The sequence below is a fragment of the Leptonotus elevatus genome, chromosome 15, assembly GCF_054856555.1.
Source record: "Leptonotus elevatus isolate MCC_2025b chromosome 15, RoL_Lele_1.0, whole genome shotgun sequence".
In the NCBI taxonomy this organism is placed as follows: domain Eukaryota; kingdom Metazoa; phylum Chordata; class Actinopteri; order Syngnathiformes; family Syngnathidae; genus Leptonotus; species Leptonotus elevatus.
Window position 1 is genome coordinate 386736 of NC_141253.1, and position 19804 is coordinate 406539.

Here is a 19804-nt window from a genome sequence, read left to right on the forward strand (position 1 = left end):
CGGCGAGCGCACGCCTCCAATTTGGGCGCCATCTTTTCATTAGCGAGTGCTGCTCGTTCGCCGACACTCACTTGATCACACGCCGTGACTGCGACCACGCGCCGCCGCCGACGCGCCGGCGCGGGCCCGACAGGCCCGACAGGCCCGACACGTCCACGCCGCGTGACCCCCCCAGCATTATTAATGGCCGCACTTGCTAGCGGCACCCGCGAGCGGCTTGCCTGTCAGCGTGGCCGTAGTGGAGGGGGCGGAACCCCTCCTGCCCCCCCATTAATGACCATCCGTCACTGTCAGCGCACCCGAGTGATGAATGGACCGAGTGCGCGCACGCGTCATTAACAGACACCTCACAGCTGCCCATAGGGGGCAGCACTCGCTCACCGCGCGCCGCACTTAATTAATTGTCCGGTCGCCACGGCAACAGGCCAATTAATATGCAAACAGGGCATCTGCCGCCGGCAAAGGTGACGTGTACGCCGTCGGGGCAGCGCCTCTTAATTAACACGCCTGTTAAGCGGCGCGTGCTAATTAAGGAGCACGTGTTCTTGATTGCGTCTTAATTGACGAGTCACCTGCGGCTCGTCCAGGCCAAGCGGAGCCGGCTTGGCTCCTCAAACTCGCTTTTGGTCCTCCATTTTCGAACCCTAACCCTGCCGAGTTTACGGAGACATTTTGCAGCTGACCTTTGACATTTGAAGCCACTCAGGCGGGAGGGAGCGTTCACATGCGTGTGCGCATTTCATGCAACATGTTATCAAACATTCATGTGACAATAATCTTCATCATCAACAAGGAGGCTTTCATGCGTGCGCGCGCGTGCGCGTGCGCGTGTGCGTGTGCGCTCGCATTTATATTCCATGTTGAGTGAAAGTTCAATTATTCATCAGCTTGATGTTCCTCATCACTGTGACCTCTCACTTCTGACCCCAGAATGGCTGCAGTTGATCATCCTCCTCCTCCTCCTCCTCATCATCATCATCATCATCATCATCCTCATGGAGAAGTTCCAGAAGCGTCCACGTTCTCGCTTAAAGTTAGTAATGATCGCTCAAATATGCCGATTTGAATAATACAATTGAAATTAAATTCACTCAAACTGGTAATTCGTTAAAATTATGACGTCAACGACTTGATTCATAAAATGGATAATCATACGTAAAAATGTGCAAACGCTATTTATTTCTATAAAACGAAGGTGGTGTTTTGTTTTGATTTTAAATTGAATAATAAATTGCTTATTTCATTAAATTAATGAAATTGCAAAATAATAAAAAATGTTTAATAAAAATAATTTATTGCAACAATACAATTTATTCAAATTTTATACATCATTAATGTAATATTAAAGAACTGATTTATTTAATTTAAAAAAATCTTAATCTATACTGTATATGGAACAATTTTTGTTTTACAAAAATATTTATATTATTTTATTACTTCACGAGAAAAATAAATAAACACAATTATTTTTAATTTTAAAAACAAATATACTGTATATTACAGGAATTTTGATCATAAAAATGGAGTCTTGCAGTTTGCTACTGATATCATATCATATATACATACACAGTTTAATTATTTAAATTAATCTCCAGAGTTAATGCCTTAATATTGACAGCCCTAATGTGTATATATATATATATATATATGGTATGAGTATGTCTGTGTCACGAGTGTCGTGTGGACTTTTTTTTTTGCGGGCGCGTATTTTATGTGATGAATGTGCAATTAAGGAAACGTTGATGTACGCGGCGCGGGTCGCCATAGTAATTGTAAAGGAAGTCATATGCATAAAATTAATTATGCGGCGCAATAAGGCCCATAAATCAGGACGCCGTCAATTCCGGCGGGAAAGCTCCGGGCGCGGCGCGGCGCGGCATCGAGCGGTGCGCGGGGGTCCCGCTCGCTCGCAAGGGTTCAAGGAAAAACGTGCGGGATTTGTCGCCTTTTTCTTGCCAATCAGGAAAGTCATCGCTGGTCTTCAAACAGGAAATGAACTTTTCTTCATTTGGATTCATACGGAGCGTCGCACTTCCTGTTTCACGGTTGCCGCCTCAGGACCGCGCGGCTCCCACAATCCTCCGCTGCCGGTGTCAGTACAGCGAACGACTTAATGAAGCTCGTTAGCGCCTCGTAAATCCAAGAGCGACTCAGCGGCTTTTTCACAGCTGCGCCATAAACAACATTGTTAGCTTTTATTTTGGCGGGATGAATCTTCAACACGCTGATGCTGCCGACGCAGGAATGTAGTGCTACGCTAATGACATGCTAATGGCGCCTTCATGGACAATTGTGACCTGGTGCACGCCACAGGTGCAAACTAACGTAAGCACAATGTTATTGTAAAATTAGCATAATGCTAACACAGCTCAGTGCTAGCATCGGCATTGGCACAATGCTAATGCAACCTTGCCATAACGCTATGTACAAATCCTAACACAATGTTCTGGCGCAAAATTAGCAAACTGCTAACACTGCATTAGCACAATGCAACATTGCCAGAGTACTAACACAACATTGGTACCATACTAATGAAACTTTAGGACTATGCTAACAATAGTAGCACAATGCTTGCACAACATTAACACAATGCTAACATAACATTAGCATAATGCTAACAGAACAATATCACACTGCTGGTAGAATATTATTACAATACTGAAAGGACATTAGCACAATGCTAGCACAACATGGTGTATTGCTAACATAGCATTAGCATAATACAATTGTGTTACGGTTGTTAGCATTTGGTTATAGCTTTACCCAAATGCTAACAACATTAACACAATGCTAAAAATGTTTGCACAATGCTAAAAATGTTCGCACAATGCTAAATCAACATGAGCACGATGCTAAACAAATGCCAGCATTATATTAACACCACACAGGCAAAATATTAGCACTAATTGCCAAATATGAGCAAAACATTAGCAAAATGCTAGCACCAATTTATCACAATGTTAGCACAGCGCTAGCATAATGCATTATATTATTTTATATGACTCACATTTCAACAATATCAGGTGATGGAGCAGAAAGAACCAACGGTGGCGTGGCGACCCGTGTAAGGCGACCAATCACGAGTGTAAGGCGACCAATCGTTCCTCCAAAGTGTAACGTTTGACTGAAGTGCGCGTGTGTGGCCAGCCTGGGAACCGTCCCAAATGTCCTCGCGACCCGCCGCCGACACGCCGAGCGTGACGCGGGTGGCGTGTCGGGAAATGACACGCGTGTAAAGGCATGCCATGCTTTCCCACCCCCGACCCTTTGATGTCAACACGCCGTGTCACTTCCTGTCTGTGACTTGCCAAAACTTTAGAAACTTGTCCAAATATTACAATTGGCCTTCAACGCCGCCTTGCGCTCCGACACCATGTGTGCCGCCAAGCTGTGTAAACCACACACACGCGCGCGCGCACGCACACACACGTACGTGGGAAAAGTCGCGCGGGCAATGTGCGGCTAACGCGGTTCATGTGCTGAGCGTCATGTGACATGCGGCAACTTTCTCAGCGTTCAACACTGGATGTGGGAGGTCGCGACCCCCGCTGGGCTCGCTCGCCCCCCCGCCGGTGGCCATGAGGCGTGAAATCATCAAACGCTTGCATAACAACGCTTGTTGTTATTAGCATCAAAGACGAGGGAAGGCATTTTGTGCGCAGCTAACCGACACAATTAGCCAACCGTGTGTGTGTTTGTGTGTATTTCTGCATGTGTGCGCCGTTTGTGCACGTGTGTGTTAGTGAGGCGGCTGGAACTTAGTTGGTCGAGCAGCTTGTCGGGTTCCAATCTGACTGTCCGGACATGCGCACACGCATACACGTCAATGCATTTTGAGCGTCCGTCAACAGTCGGGACACACTTCCGCCATTGACAACCGGGAAATACTCAAGCCCAAGCGTCAACAAAAGGGGACGTCCGCAGAGGTGACCACTCCAGGTCCCGAAAGTAAACGCCACAGTTTGGCTTTAGCCTCAGGTGCTAGTTAGTTAGCTCCCGAGCTGGCTCCTATGGTGCTTTTTTACCCGCCAGGGAGAAAGGTAGCTAGCTAGCTAGCTAGCACCCATGGTGCTTGTTTACCTGCGAGGGCGCTAGCTAGCTAGTTAGCACCGGGGGCTAGAGCCAAACTGTGGCAGGGTTTTTACTTTCGGGACGTTCGTCATTGATGGATTGCCAAATTTATTGATGGATTGACGATTACATGGACGGACGAAAACCACTTTGCGCCAAATGCTAAATTTGTCAATTTTCCTGTTTCCTGTCAATCGTCAACAAAATGGCCGTCATGCTTTGAGATTTAACATTATGGTTCATTTTGACTTTTGTTTTTAAATTTCACTTGATTTTGTTTGGAGAGCAAGTTTTTGTTTTATTTTTGGGGAAAATTTGAAACCTTAACGACCTTGAAACCATAAAAACAATAGCTAGAGTTTCAAAGTAAGGTTTTAAACGAGGGTTTGCGTTTCAAATGACGATCAGGGTTTCAAATTGGGGTTTTAAATTAGGGTGAGGACTTTGTTTTTAATTTTGTTTTATTAGCTTTACTGTGACTTTTAGTACTTTTGAATCTATGGAGTGATCGTTGAGTGTAAAACAGAAACACAAAAACGTGTTTTAGCCATTTTGATGAGTTTTCATGAACTATGAAAAGTACTCACGCACACACTTGAGGTTGCCGCGGCGCCCTTGACAAAAGTGAGTGTGAGTGACGGGGGGGCCCCTCCCCCTCAAGCCTGAAATGGGGTGGGGTGGGGGGGCTTGTCCAAGAATCCCTTGAAGCCCCCAGGGGACTCGTGAGTGAGACGGACGCCCCCCCCCCCCCCCCCCGCTCCCCCCCCCCCCCCATGCGATCGGCGGCTAATGTCCGGAAGGACGGCGGCGATCGGCGGAGGACGCGCGCCGTGATTAGCGGCCGTTAAAGGACGTTTAGCAACAAGGCTCGGCCAGGAGGTCTCGTGTTTATGATGTCATGGAGCCGCCGGGGGGGTCGTTAGCCCCCAAAGTGATGGAGGCGGGACTCCTTGTTCTCCTGATGGCTGCCAGAGTGCCTCATTAGCCGCCGAGCTGCTAACGGCGCTCACGTTGCCACTTTGGTCTGCAAAACAAACTTTGAGCGCGTGTGACCTTCAAGTGAGCGCGTAGGTTAGAGGTGTGTGTGTGTGTGTGTGTGTGTGTGTGTGTGTGTGTGTGTGTGTGTGTGTGTGGCGCGTGCGGCCGTCATGTGCGATAGTGCTAGTGGAGCGGGGCTCCCGGCGGACGCCAGCCCGATGGGGCCGACCTGTCCGACACGGTGTCGGTGTTCATTGGCGTGACGGGAAGCGGCGAGAAGCGGCCTCGGCCCGGCTCGGCGGCCATTAGCGCCAAGACGCCGCGGCGTTGAACCTCACACATCAAGACAGCTGATTGCTTCTTCATCACATGACATCACACACACCTGCGATCCACGTCGACGTCCATGTAGCATGTAGCATGTAGCCACGGGATTGTCGTGAGCTTGATGCTAAAGTCACTCAGCAACGTGATGATGTCATTGCCAAACCCCCCCCCCCCCCCACACACACACACACTTCAAACGTAACATTAGCATAATGCTAACAAAACAATATTACAATATCAAACTCTCTTAGTCGTATTAGTCGTGTTTAGTATGTGTGAGAATTCTGCTGAGTGTGTGCGTGATTGTGCTTGCGCGCGCGCGCGTGTGTGGATGGATGGAGTGTGCATGTCAGAGGTTGCGTGTTGTGTATTCTGTGTAGTCAATAATAAAGTTAACGCTTGTGCTCACAGAAAGTTAATGAGCGACCTTGCAAAGTCATTAGGATCCACGCACGCACGCACGCACGCACGCACGCACGCACGCACGCACGCACGCACGCACGCATACACCCGCACTGTCACCGCTGGCCGGGAGCCCAAGGGATTCCTGGAGATCAGGTGACAGCACAAAAAGCAGCTGACCACACAAATGAAAGTGTTGACATTTGTGGCAACGTTGGACACAATGTTCACGTTCAAGAGCAAGAAATTAAGAAGCCGTCAAATAGCAAACGATGCGTCTACGGAAACGTTTCTCGGGATGCTTTTGGAGCAGTCAACACATCCCGGGTCTCCGGAACAGGATCAGGGTCAGTGAAGAGGGACAAAAAGAGGATTCTCACTTTATTCTCAGATTTCTCACAAACTCATACACTGGCAGCCTGAAGCAACCCCCTTCGCTCCTTGACTGGATTTGGATAAGGCCCACAGAATATTGTGTTCTATTGTTATGAAAACATGGAACCTACCAAAAGAAAGGTTCGAGTCTCTTCTATCTGTTTCCGTTTTGCAGCGAATAGCATTCGAATATAGCTAAGTGTCGTCAGTATTCACAAATCTGTTGAAAACACTCAAAAAGAGCAACAAGGCCCTGGCTGATCTCTTATACTCTGCTGCCACCTGCTGGCCGTTTTTTTGTAATAACTACCATTGCTTTAACCTCTTCAGTTCAGAAGCTGCATCAACGCTTATAACATATAACGACGTTTTGGGATGTGAAGGACAAAGTATTAAAAAAACGTACTTACACGTTTTTGGTAGTCAGAATCCTGCCAACCTTTTTTTTTTTCTCTTCACTGGCCCTAATCCTATTCCATACGGGTCAAAGTGACCCAACAAATGTTCACAAAACAGACTATATGAATTCCATTTCGACATGTGCAATGAAAATCAAACATAACATTAGCATCATGCTAACAGAACAATATAACACTGCTGGTGCAATATTGTCACAATAATAAAGCACAATGCGAGCAAAACATTGGCGTATTGCTAACATAGCATTAGCATAATAACATCGCGTTAAGGCTGTTAGCAAACGGGTCATAATAAGCGACGAACGACCTTTCTTGGATTCTTTTGGAATTGGAAAGATGGCAGATCGAACGGAACCATTTGAAGGGCGGAAAAGTCGACGGGCAAGTCAAATGGTTGACTTGACACAATCCAAATGTTTCTCGCGATGCTTTTGGAACATTGAACGTAGCCCGGGTCAAATGGACCCGAGAACGTTGATGGACAACGATCGCCGCTGCTGACAAACCAACTTTACAGGAGCAGGCGCAGATTTCACACCAAGTACATTTTGTGACAACAGACAAAAGGATTCTTTTACGACTCGGACTTGCTCGAATTTTGACTCTTATTTTCTGACGTCAAATAAGTTGCTGCGCTCAACAAAGGTTGATTTCCAATTGCGGGTGCTCTCATCAATAAGTTGTTAATCATTAATAAGTCATCAATAAGTTTCTGGCTGGCTCAGTGAATGTTAATACAAAAAGAAGGACGTAAAAAAAGCGCGTATCAAGAAAAAAAGGAAGTCGTTGCGTCCAGGAGTGAATGCGTGTGCGCGCGCGTGTGCGTGCGTCTGCATGCGACGCGCGCGCGTGTTACGTCGTGCTGTGAAGGAGACAAATGTTATATTGAAATGGGCTTGGCGCAGATTGTGCAGGAAGTAATGAATTCCTGCGCGGCGGCGGCGGCGTGTGTGTGCGCGCGCGCGCGTGCGTGTATGTGCGTGTGCGAGAAGGCGGGCGAGCGAGCGAGCGAGGATGAAAATGAAATTAAATGTTGCCTTCATCTCCACAACGGCGCATAAATCAAAATGTGGATTAGCATGAGCGCCGACAACACGCCTGGAACACGCGCCCCCTAGTGGCAGACGTGCTGCAAAATGCGCCACGACATACGTGGCATAAACATACTGTACGTGCATATTTCATGTACGTATGTACATTGGCACACAAGCTACACACAAGCTACACACAAGCTACACACAAGCTACACACAAGCTACACACAAGCTACACACAAGTCCATACATGCAGACATGAATCATTTATGAGTAAACATATTTTCATAAATTTGGGTCATTAGCATTTATTGTGTTTTTAAACATGTTATCACGAAGTTATTACTGTTATTACCGTGTTATTACTACATTCCATTTTTTTATTTTCTTGTGTCAAGAAATGCTTGGGGTTAATGAGACCATCGAGGGGGAAGAAGCTTGGTGGTGCAACGCCGAGATTCAGGCGCGAGATGAGCGGAGATCCCCGCAGGCTAACACGCTAACACGCTAACAACATGTTCAAGGTTTACTGACATGGCTGACGACAATTGGTTGACACACGAAGCACGAAACCATTAACGCAAACCGGCACACACACGCACACACGCACACACGCACACACGCAATAAACCCAAACCCTGCAAACATGGTAGACAAGTCAAACTTGTACCTTGAATAGACACTAAACACGACGTACACACTATAAGCAACACACACGTCCAGATTAAACACATGATTTTGTGCACGCGTGTTTTGCGACTGGTACGTTGTGTTTGTGTGTTTGCCTGTTGCTGCGCTGTTGCTGTGGCAACGCACAAACAAGTTTATCAGCGCTGCGCAGGCGTTTAGCGGGGGCGTGTCCCGCCGTTAGCCCACAATGCACTTGTTGTTGTGGCTAATTAGCACCCGAGCGAGATAACAAATGACACTGACGGACGGCGGCCATTTTTATTGCTCTGGGAGGGGGATATTGCGGGAGGGGCGGGGTCACCGGACAAAGGGCTGTCAATCAACGTGTGTTCGTCTTTGTGCGACGACACGACGACACGACTGATTGATGACCTCAGCAACATTTTCTTATCTTATACATGAGCGTAGCGAGCACGTGAGTGTGTGCGTGTCTGATTGTGTGTGCGTGTGCGCGTGCGTGTACATTAAACACACAATTGTGAAAAGGGGCCATTAACGAGCATCTTAATGGCAGCAGATTGTCGGCCATGACACTTTCTGGATTGCGATAACTTTGGGCCTCGGCGGCGGCGTGCAGATTGCGGGCGATAAAAGGGGCGGGGCCGGGCGGGGGGCAGAGCGGCAGCAGGCTCGTTAGCGAGCATACAAACGAGGACGACAAACAGCTGCTGCCAAAAAACAGGAAGCGCTCAAGGCGTTTGCGACGTGAGCGGCGTTATCTCCCCCACGCCGCAGCGGCGGCGGCGGCGGCGGCGGCGGCGGCGGCCCCCTCCACTCACGCCAGGTCTCCATGTCGACATCTTCACATCTCCACGCTGACAATGATGGACGTGTCCTATTAAGCTGCTCTCCAGCTGCTGTCGTCTTCTTCTTTTCATTATTATTATGAGCACAACATGAAACCGTTTTGTCAAGCACAAACATTCGATTTTCTACATTTTCTGCCACCGCTGATACACGATATTGCCGTCCTAAATCAAACATGTTAGCACTAGGCTAATACAAATACTGGCATATTGTTCGCAAAATGCTAACATCATGTTAGGGCATAATGTTAGATTGTTGCATGTTACATCGAGTTGACCGCCATTTTGACTTGTGACGTAAGTGCGAAATTGTCAAGTCAGCCTAATGTTAGCGCAATGCTAACATAGCATGAGCACATTAGGGAGCAGTAGCTCCAGATGGAAACAGTTCAAGCACAAGCTACTGATTGGCTTGTAACGCAGCGCCAAGCGCATCATCCGCAAATTGCGAGGCGGGGTGCGCGCGCCGCCTCGCCAAACACACCGCTCCGCTTTGGAGCTAGCATAATAGAATTCTACATTCCAGGAAGGCGGGAAGTCGCAGTTGAGACATGAAAGCCTTCCAGGTGAATGTAAACACATTCGAATCCATATTTTGTTGTCGTGGTTCAACGCAACACATTCAGGATATCTTCAAACTATTCCATACATTTACATCACATTAGGACTACATTAGCACCGCAGCTAGCGGCAAACCGCTAGCGGCCAGGACAGCGCCATTGCCGTGGAGACTGACCGTCACTGCACATGCCTCATCATCAGCACGCTAATATGGGCCATCTTAGTATGCTAACATGTAGCCTTGTGCTAATTCTATGCTGACATTGTGCTAACATAGTTCTAATGTTGCTAATATCTTAGTAACAGTGCCAGTATTGTCCTAATATTATGTTAGCATTATGCTACCCTTGTGCTAATGTTTTGCTAAAATGTTGGCAACAGTGGACGTATCGTACCAGTGCTGTGCTAAAATAATGCATGCATTCTGTTTTTAGAATTGTACTCTACGTTAGCATTATGCTAGCATTGCTTTAACGATTTGCTGGATGGCCCCATTTGGCTCGAGCACGCAAGCCTCCACCACGAGAGGTCGAGTGTGGCGCGCCGTTTGCTTTTAGTGAGCAGATGAAGCAGAAGACGAATTAGCTTTTAAGCGTAGCGCCGTAGTTGCATTAAGGCACCGTCCGTCTTCATTAACGTTCCGCTTGTTCATTAGCTTGTTCATTAGCACCTTCGCGCCGCCCCGTCAAGGTTGAAATGGACGCGGCGGGACGACCAATCACGGACCACCGTCACAGACGACCATCAGCTCTCGGCGGAGGCGCGCCGCTCCGAGTCGTCGTTAGCGTTAATCGACCTATTAAAGATGAAACATTTCCACGAGGAGGATGTTAACCTCAGGCCACGCCCACTCTACTCTGCTCCTCGCCATTAAGCAAAATGGAGCCTGATGACCACCTCGTCACCTTTGACCCCATCACACCACGTTCTTAAAAGGACTCGTGCGTTGTCATGGTGACGCACATACACGGACGGACACGCACAGAAAGACACAACGTGTCTCCAACGTAAAGCACTTCCTGTGTTTGTGGCACTTACGACCACAAATGTACGTACATACGAACATGCTAACAAAATCACAAACGTGTTAGCAACAGAGGCTAATAAACGGCATGTCTGACTTCTACTGCTCAATAATGTGGTGACGATGATGAAGACGACGAAGACCACGACGAGACATTTTTTGCAACGTGAGAGAAAAACGCCATAGCTGAGAATCAAACCCAGAACCTCCCGACTGCGAGCCAGCCGTGGATAGTTTATTTGAGTTTGTCTTTGTGTTCTTTTTAAACAGCGTCTCCCACACACGCGCGCGCGCGCGTTCCCTGCCGGTCAAATAAATGTCTTTTGTGTCTTTGGCGCGTCTGACGTCAGGCTTGGCGCGAAGAAGCCGAGCAGAGTCAACACGGAACACACGCACTCGCCGCCCACACACGCACTCGCACCCGCGCTGGCCGCCGCCGCCGCCGCCAGTCATGCGCGTCTCAACAGGCCTCATGGCGTGATGCGCACGTGTCCGCAAACACGCGCGCGCACACACACAACAGTGCACTCCTGGTTGGCTTATTTGTAGTTTTATGGTGAAAGTGCACGTTAACAATCTGTCCGAGTCCAGATGGAGGAATCGGAACGCGGCGAGAACAGCGCGGACGTGCCAAAAAACAACACGCACGCTCGCACGCATGCAAATCCTAAACACGCACAAAACGTACGCGCAGTACACGAACGATAACGCGCACGCACGCGCATACCTCCACGGACAGACTGTACACACAAACACACGCTTACACGAATGCACGCGCACGCAACGACACGTCGAAATTGATGAGAGCGAACGTAAACGCACGCAAGCTGTTAACTTGCAAATAAAAACATTATAATATTCAAATGTTTTTATTGACATTTTAATGTTAGCACATTAGCATATATTCAGGGTCTATTAAGTGTGTGTGTGTGTGTGTTTTTGTTACACGGTGGGGCTTCACAGAGTTGTGGGGCCCACCCGTCCATGTGGGGCCATTTTTGCTGGACCCCACAAGTTTGGACCCCTTTTTGAGGGTCAAGACTTGGTTTTAGAGTTTAGGTTTGAATTGGGTTGTGGTTGAGGTTCGGGGAAGGAATGGATTTAGGCAATCATCTTTCATGGTTGGGGTTATTGAAAGGGTTCGGGAAAGGCATTATGTCAATCAGATGGTCCCATGGTGTGTGTGCGTGTGTGGGTGGCGTGGTCACATCACAGTCAGTGGTGGTGCATTGTGGGAAAGGCAAGCGGGAATGCGAGATGATGTCATGGCCAAGCGGCGGCGCGGCGCTCGTTAGCGGCCATCAATCAATTAAGAAGCACTTAGCGTGATTTAATAACATTTGCCTGCTTGGTTAGCGCTCTAATCTCATTAGCCGTTAGCTTCTGGGAAGCTTGGAGGTCGACGCTCGCCATTGGCCGGCCGCTCACGTGACCCGAGTCGAACTTTCACCGTTGGCGACCTTAAAAATGTGCGACAAGTAGCTCCGCCCCCTCCTTGGTCGTCCTGGCGACCGCATCCACTCTGCAGCGCTTGGCGTGTGCTAACATGATGCTAATGGTGCATTAGTGTTGTGCTATCCATTTGCAAATATTGTGATGGCCTTGTGCTAAAATACTACTGAGGTCAAGCGTTGTGCAAAAAAATTGTGGAAACTGTTTTAGCTTTGTGCTAACATAGTGCTAATGTTGCAATAGCATTGTGCTATTGATTTTCTAATATTGTGGTAGCATTGTGCTAACAGTGCTAATGTTGTAGTAGTGATGCACTAATCGTGTGTTTGACATTTTTGTGTTAGTCATCGTATGAATATTGGATTAGCATTGTGCTAACAGTTTGTGAATAATGTCTTAGCGTTGTGCTAACAAGGTACTACATAAGCATCGTTGCCATTTTGCTGATATTCTGTTAGCATCCATGTGACCGTGCCGTACATCAGCTGAACTTTCACCTTTGGCAGCCTTAAAAATGTGCGACAAGTAGCTCCGCCCCCTCCTTGGTTGTCCTGGCGACCAAATCGACCATGCAGTCTGCAGCGCTTGCCGTGTGCTAACATGGTGCTAATGGTGCATTATTGTTGTGCTAACAACTTGCTCTGTGTTAGCATTGAGCTAATGTAATGTTAATGCTACAGCATTGCGCTAATATTATGTTGCATTAGCATTGCGCTATCGATTTGCAAATATTGTGATAGCATTGTGCTAAAAGTGCTCATGTTGTATTGGTGTTATGCTAACACATTTCTAATATTGTGTTAGCCTTATGCCAAAATACGACAGAGGTCAAAAGTTGCGCTGAAAATTTGTGAAAAAAGGTTCTACATAAACATCGTTGCCATTTTGCTAATATTCTGTTAGCATTTGTGTGACTGCGCTGTACATCAGCTGAACTTTCACCTTTGCCGACCTTACTGATAAAAAATAAAACCCGTTCCCGGTTGTCCTGGCGACCAGGTGATTCAATTAGCCATTGATTAGCCATCACGCGAGTAGGCCTGATGATCGATAGCACGGCTAACACTAGTGTGGCTAACGCAGCTACGTTTGACAGCAATCCGTCAATCAATCAATCAATCATCCATCAATCAATTCGCAATGCCGGCGTCCCCACGGAAGGAAGCGTTAGCGCGTTAGCCATCGATTAGAAAGCGGACACACACGACGCTTTTATTGTGGCGGTGTGCGTGGGCGGGTGGGGGGCAATGATGGGATGACCCGGCGGCGGTCTCGGGGGGCAACATGTCTGCCGGCAGACGCTAAGCGATTAGCGTGCTAGAAAAGCAATAAGGTCATAAAAATTGCATCTCGCTTCGGAACGCCGCCGTAAATCCGCGGCAGGTGGGGCGGCCGAGGGGTGGGGGGCCACGCTTGGGTGGGGGGGCAAACGAATGACTTTGAAGAGCTCGTCATCTTCAATCTATTTTCCCGCCGCCGCATGTCGCCGCATAGCTGCACTTCATTACGGCCCGCGGACGGCGCGGCCCCGCCCCGCCCTCCGGCCCCCCCGCGGGCCCCCGGGGGCCCGGGCGGCTTAAGACCTCATCAGAAGCTTCATTGAACGCTCAAGTCTCCTCATCGATCGGCCCTCCAAATTAAAAGCACCATTTGCGCTGATCCGCGCTCTTAATTCGCCGCGCTAAGCCCCGCCCCCAACACACGCGCACAAATTAGTAACACATCATTCGTGACGCACACACACAAGATGGGCGAGCTCACAAAGTGTCAAATAGAAGTAAGAATAAATAATAAATATGTCATGAAGGGATCTGGACGCACACACGCTCACGCACACACTCACAGTGATGGGGTGGGGGGGGGGGGTTAAAAGGGGGGGGGGGGTAAAATGAAATGTTCCAGGCTGCATCAAATTCAATTACATGCTGCTCACAACTCACAACTACACTGACACCCCCGCAGACACACAAGTGCAAAAACGACACACACATGCCGCCAGACAACAACGCACCATGACACGTCAACAACACAATAACAAATACACAACTATACCGATTTGTCAAATAGACACACAACAGCACCAAATGCGCACAAGTGCACATTAACAACACAACGACAATGGCAAGTCAGCAGACACACAACAGCACAATTACACAAAAACAAAAGAAAACAACGACATAACAACAAAAGCAAAACGACACAATACGCTAACATGCTGGAGACACAAGAGCACAACTGCACATCAACAAAACAAAAACGACACAACAAACTTGAACATGCTGGCAAACACACAACAGACAACAACACAAAAACAAATCAACTACACGTCAACGCAACAAAACAAAAACGACACAACAACACGAACATGCTGGGAGACACACACGAGCGCAACTACACAGCAACAAAAGAGCCGCCTTGATGCCGCCACGGACGCACAACTGCACAACTTCAACACGGCAACAGCCTCAAAAGGATTCTAATAGCGCTGTCGCTATCCAATATTCCATTCATCTATCAATTATTCAACCGATTAATCGGATTCAATATAATTTAGCAATAAAGTAAAAAGCATCTTTTCCCTTTGATTACTGTTCATTAAGCAATCATTGGTGGTCATTTCGTACTTTGTGTTCGTGCAGCGATTAAAAAAAAAAAAAGAGAAAAGAGATGTTTGCAAATGTCTTATTTTGATGAAACACAGAAGATAATTCATAGTTTTCTTTCATCGAGGACTACAAATATCAATAAACTGTTGTTGATATGCAGAAATCAGAGGATTTGGACTTTTTTTTATTAAAAAAATGTCCTCGATTATTAAAATACTTGTCAATTACTTGTCGATGAATGTATTTATTTTGACAGCTCTCGATGCTAACAGTCAAGTGTGTGCGTTCGTGTTTCCAAGTGTGCGCTTTTGTTTCCTTCGGTAATTGTGCGTGTGTGTCTTTGCGTTCATACTTGTTTTTTTTGCATGTGTGTTGGTTTGTGTGTCGGCACACGTGTTTGTGTGTCCATTTGACTGTTTGTGTTTGTTTCTTCCTTTGTGCGTAGGTGTGTGTTCACATATGAGAATGTGTGTGCGTGTCGGCGAATCAATGTCAAATGTCACGCGAGAGTGGACGGATGTCACGTGCCGGCGTTTGATGTCGGCGGCCCGGACGGACGGACGGACGGACGGCAAGATGCGATCTACAAGGCGCTCCAATTTCCTCCGCCACTTTGTCCACTTGACGTCGGCGGAAGGAAGCGTCCGTGAAAGCGTCTCCCCGCGGGCCAGGGGAGCGTCTTTGCCGCCGCCCGCTGACCCCTCCCTTTTTAATATGAGGCACCTCGTCTCACTTCCTGTTTGCGCCGCTTTGCTTCCTGTTTGCGCCGCCACTCATCCATCAGCTCGGCGACACGTTTGAGCTGATTTCAGGCACTTGACCCGGCCTCCGACGTGGCGCTCGGCAAGGAGCCAATCGCGGCCGCCATGAGGAGCGATGACATCATCACATGTAAACAACGCTAATGAAGCCTAATCACGCATTGTTATGTTGTTACTACAAATGTATTATACTGTTACTACGCCTTTGTTACATGGTTATAACGGCCTGAAAACCACACGCACACAAAAACTAGACATGATGACGCTGTTATCACACAGTGACAAACGTTACACTGTTACTGATATATGTTGCTACACATACACAACTTGCATATCACACGGCTCACGCAAACACGTATTGCCGCCGTATTCATTCATTTATTCATTAGGACGATAGCGAGGGGGGGCCGTATTCCGTTCCAGACCAGGTGAAGCAGTTTCTTCTGCTGATGGCACACACCGACACGTGTTAAGCCGTTCGGACACCATGACACGTGCATCGCTGTTATAATACGTTGATGCGTAATACACACAACTCGTTACGTAACACGCTTACGACACGCTAACTATTATGTTACGACGTGTAACAAGTGTTACGACACGCTAACAAATGTCGCTTGTGTTCGCCTCATCGTCCGTGTTTGGTGACGCGGTAACGACGGTTCCGTCCATCAGTCGCGGCGCGGCCAATGCGCGGCCTCTTTTGTCTTGTTGTCTTCTCCTTCCTGTCCGTAAGTGCGGGCTGTGTCGGGCGGCGACCCGCGACCCGGCGCCGCTGTGGCAACACGATTGCTTTTGTTCTGTCAAGAATATTTAAAGCGTGTTCATAAAAGGCGAAGCGCGGGTCGGGACCGGGTTAACAAAGCGGGTTAACCGTCTCGGCGACGCCGCGCCGTCTTGCCGACCTTACGCGCCGGCAGCCGTATAGCCGCGGGTCGCGGGGGTCACGTTCAATTTCCACTCGCGCCGGCGGAAAATGAAAAGTCGTCATTTGCACAAATCTGAATAATTCACCCGGGCTGCCGCTGATGAAAACATGCTGGCAGGGATAAAGGACGCACCCCTCCCCCATTACCACCCGCCCGCCCTTCCCTCCTCCAACGGCTAATGATGAATCTGCCGTGAGAATGAATGAAGCGTCCACACCGCCGCCGCCGCCGCCGCCGCCGCCGCTACTTCCTGCCGCGACATTTCAAGTGATCAGCAATCAATTAAGATGGCCGACGTCTTGTTAGTGTCCGATTGGACCACTTGATTCACCTCATGGAGTGGCGGTGCCTCACCTGCGAGAAGGGGTGAGGGAGGGGGGCGGGGCTGTGCCCATTATGCAAATGCGGAACGCATGTGAAAGCAACCATTGAATGAATGAATGAATCCTTTGAGCAGCATTAAAACTTCATCCATCAGGAAGGCCTGTGGGGCGTTGGGGGGGGGGGGGTTGGGGGGGGCTGAGCCATGTCGGAAGGGGGCTCGCGCTGTGAAAATGAAAAGACGCCAAAGTTGATGTTTCCTGTGCCGTGACATCACAGCACGCCGCCGTGCTCGGAAGACCAGCATGATGAAAATCATGACGATGACAAACACAACATTCATTTCTGGATATCAATTACAAGGAACAACTAGACAAACAACCGATTGGTCGCCGGGAACTGTTAAGGCACAACAGTGACTGGTCGCTGCAGCCAATGCCCAGGAGCATACAGAAACGCAACAAACACACCCACCTAAACAATTTAGAGCCTTCACTGATGTAACGTGCTAATTGCTAACATCACATGTCTTATTACTATGTAGTAAGCACGTTATTACCATATTATGACTATTGATGAGCACTGCTGAACTGACTACAAGCTTATTCTGTTATGTATATTGAAGGCCGCCACAAAATCATTTGACTTGTCATGTTTCGACGAGTCCATGTCATGTGACCCATGCGTGGTGTTGTGGCGCCACCTGCTGAACCAAAAATGCTCAAACACGCGCACACAAATTGTAACTATTAGTTCCAAAGAAAATGAGAACTCCGTTGTATTTACATAATGCACGTTACATCTATTTTGCTGTTATATTCCTAAAATGTGATAGTTAAATTGTTAGTTATTTTATTATGACAATTATTTTTAAACAATGGGTGGATGATTTTTTTTTTTTGCACCGTGTGTAATAACTAATTATTTGGGAAATTAACTATTTTTACATCTACATTTCTTTTTAGTTCTGATTATTTTGAGTATTTCTATTTTTAAATTATTTTCATTGTAGTGATTGTTGTGTTGTTTTTTGTTTTCATCTTTTATTTATTTTTTAAAATCTGGATGTCTCCTGTATGCCAAATCTCATTGTGACCTCTTTTTGCATAATTTTAAAAATATTTGTGTATGTATGTATTTCTTTTCTGGTGTTTTTGTTATTAAAATTGTAGTATTAGAAATGATGAGTTTTGTCTTTCAAGTTTTTATGTTGGATGTGACGTGGAGAGCACTGCTGCTTCGGCGGTTGTTGTTAACGTGCTGTATCAATAAAGTTGGTCAAAAGGCCGTGTGTGATTACGCTATTACTAGACAAATTAGCTATTTTTACATACAGAGGTTTATTTTTATTTTTACTCCCGTTTGACATAATATCTAAAAAAATTCAAATCAATCAATCAATAAAAACGTAAATAAACATCAGAGTATCTTTGCGCAGGAATGAGGGCAGCGTTGACTGCGTTTCTTTGTGCGGTACAGTGACGCTCTCGAATGATCCCAACGCACACAAACAAGATGGCGGAGCACACTGTTCGGATCTCTGGAATCGTTCTGACTTCTTTGATGTTTCAGCACATCAACAAAGACTCGGACGTGGTGAGGAAACGCCCGACGATTTTGTCGGCTTGTGGTCGGCGCAGCTCGCGGAGTGTTTTTCTTTTTGCCGCGTTAGCGTCAATGTTTAGCCGGTTAGCATCATAGTAGCTCGTTCGCATCATTCGAATTTGGCGCTTAAGACATAAAAGGCACGTGCCATGAAAAGAAAAGTTTGTCACACACCATTGTACGTTTGCCAAAATAACCTTGACTAATATTGTGTCCTCAACAAAATTGACGTGTGTGTGAGAGTGAAGAGATATTTTGTTGACGTAGTGTGCGCGCGCGTGCGTGTGCATGTCGTGCTGAGCTTTGTCACGTGCGTGAAGTTGGCTTCCACCCCACGCAAAATTTGATGGAAATAGTCTCTTTCGTTTGTGCTGGTTCGTGACATCAAAAGTTTCGTTCGTGCTATTACTGTTTTGCAGTAATTGTAAATGATTTTTTTAGGTCATCCACAGTTCAGCCAGCCACCCATCTATTGAAAAACGACCCGAAATGGGTCCATTTGTTTGTGCTACGTTTGTGCTGCAGTTAAAATGTTCGTTTTATAGATATGACACATTTCGTTTCGTCAGATGACGTCACCACTAATGTTCTGGTGGTTACCTGAAGTTCGTCCTGCAACTGGTGGCATTTCAGGATCTTGAAGAGTACGCAGAAACATGCAAAACTATAGTTAATTCCAAGTTATTACGTGAAACTAACAAGCGATTCACTGAGCCGTGGTACCATGGGACGAACTTTCTCGGTAGACCGCATCCAAAGCAAACGAAGACAGCCGGATGACGTCACCGCTAATGCTGCGGTGGTGACGTCATCAGACGAAACTCAATGTGCCATATCTATAAAACTGTCACGGCACAAACCAAAATGTTAACAGCACAAACAAATGGACCCATTTTGGGTCCGTTTCTCAATAGATGGCGGGCTGGGTGAACTCTGGATGACCTAAAAACATCTTTTATAGTGACTGCAAAACAGTAATAGCACAAACACAACTTTTGATGGCACAAACGAAAGAGACTATTTCCATCCAATTTTGCGTGGGGTGGGGGCTAACTTCACGCACGTGTGTCGCTGTGTTGATCAGGAAGGTTTGCTCTTGGGCGAGAACCACGTGGAGGAGCACGTGACCATCAGCGACGCGCAAGAGGACCACGTTCACCTCCGACAAACTTGCAGTAACCACACCCATAAAACGCGGGAAAAAATCAACCCAAATAGAACACTTTAGCTATTGAAATTCTCTGAGCTAATGCTAACATTGCGTACATGTCACAAACAGGTTTATACATTTTCTTTCATTGAAATATATTAAGCTATTACTGTATCTATTGAAATAAGTCAAAACATAAGGGGTAGGACGAGATACGTTTTTAACTTCTTCCTACTCCCTTTTGAACATGCAAACTCTTTTCTTTCTTGTTTCTATATTTTTCTATGTTTATAT

General features: G+C 47.2%; 1 protein-coding gene across 4 annotated transcripts in view; it reads left to right on the forward strand.

The window, feature by feature from the left end:
• Positions 1-19804, forward strand: part of abraxas1 (abraxas 1, BRCA1 A complex subunit) — a 28932-nt gene that overhangs the window by 5760 nt on the left and 3368 nt on the right. For 3 of the 4 annotated variants that reach the window (XM_086096694.1, XM_086096695.1, XM_086096696.1), the window contains exons 2-4: positions 931-1033; positions 18235-18351; positions 19445-19535. In XM_086096694.1, the coding sequence (XP_085952820.1) occupies positions 18247-18351; positions 19445-19535 (196 nt within the window). In that variant the 5' untranslated portion in view covers positions 931-1033; positions 18235-18246. Of the gene's footprint in view, positions 1-930; positions 1034-18234; positions 18352-19444; positions 19536-19804 lie in introns of those variants that run through there. The other variant, XM_086096697.1, reaches the window with a different exon arrangement.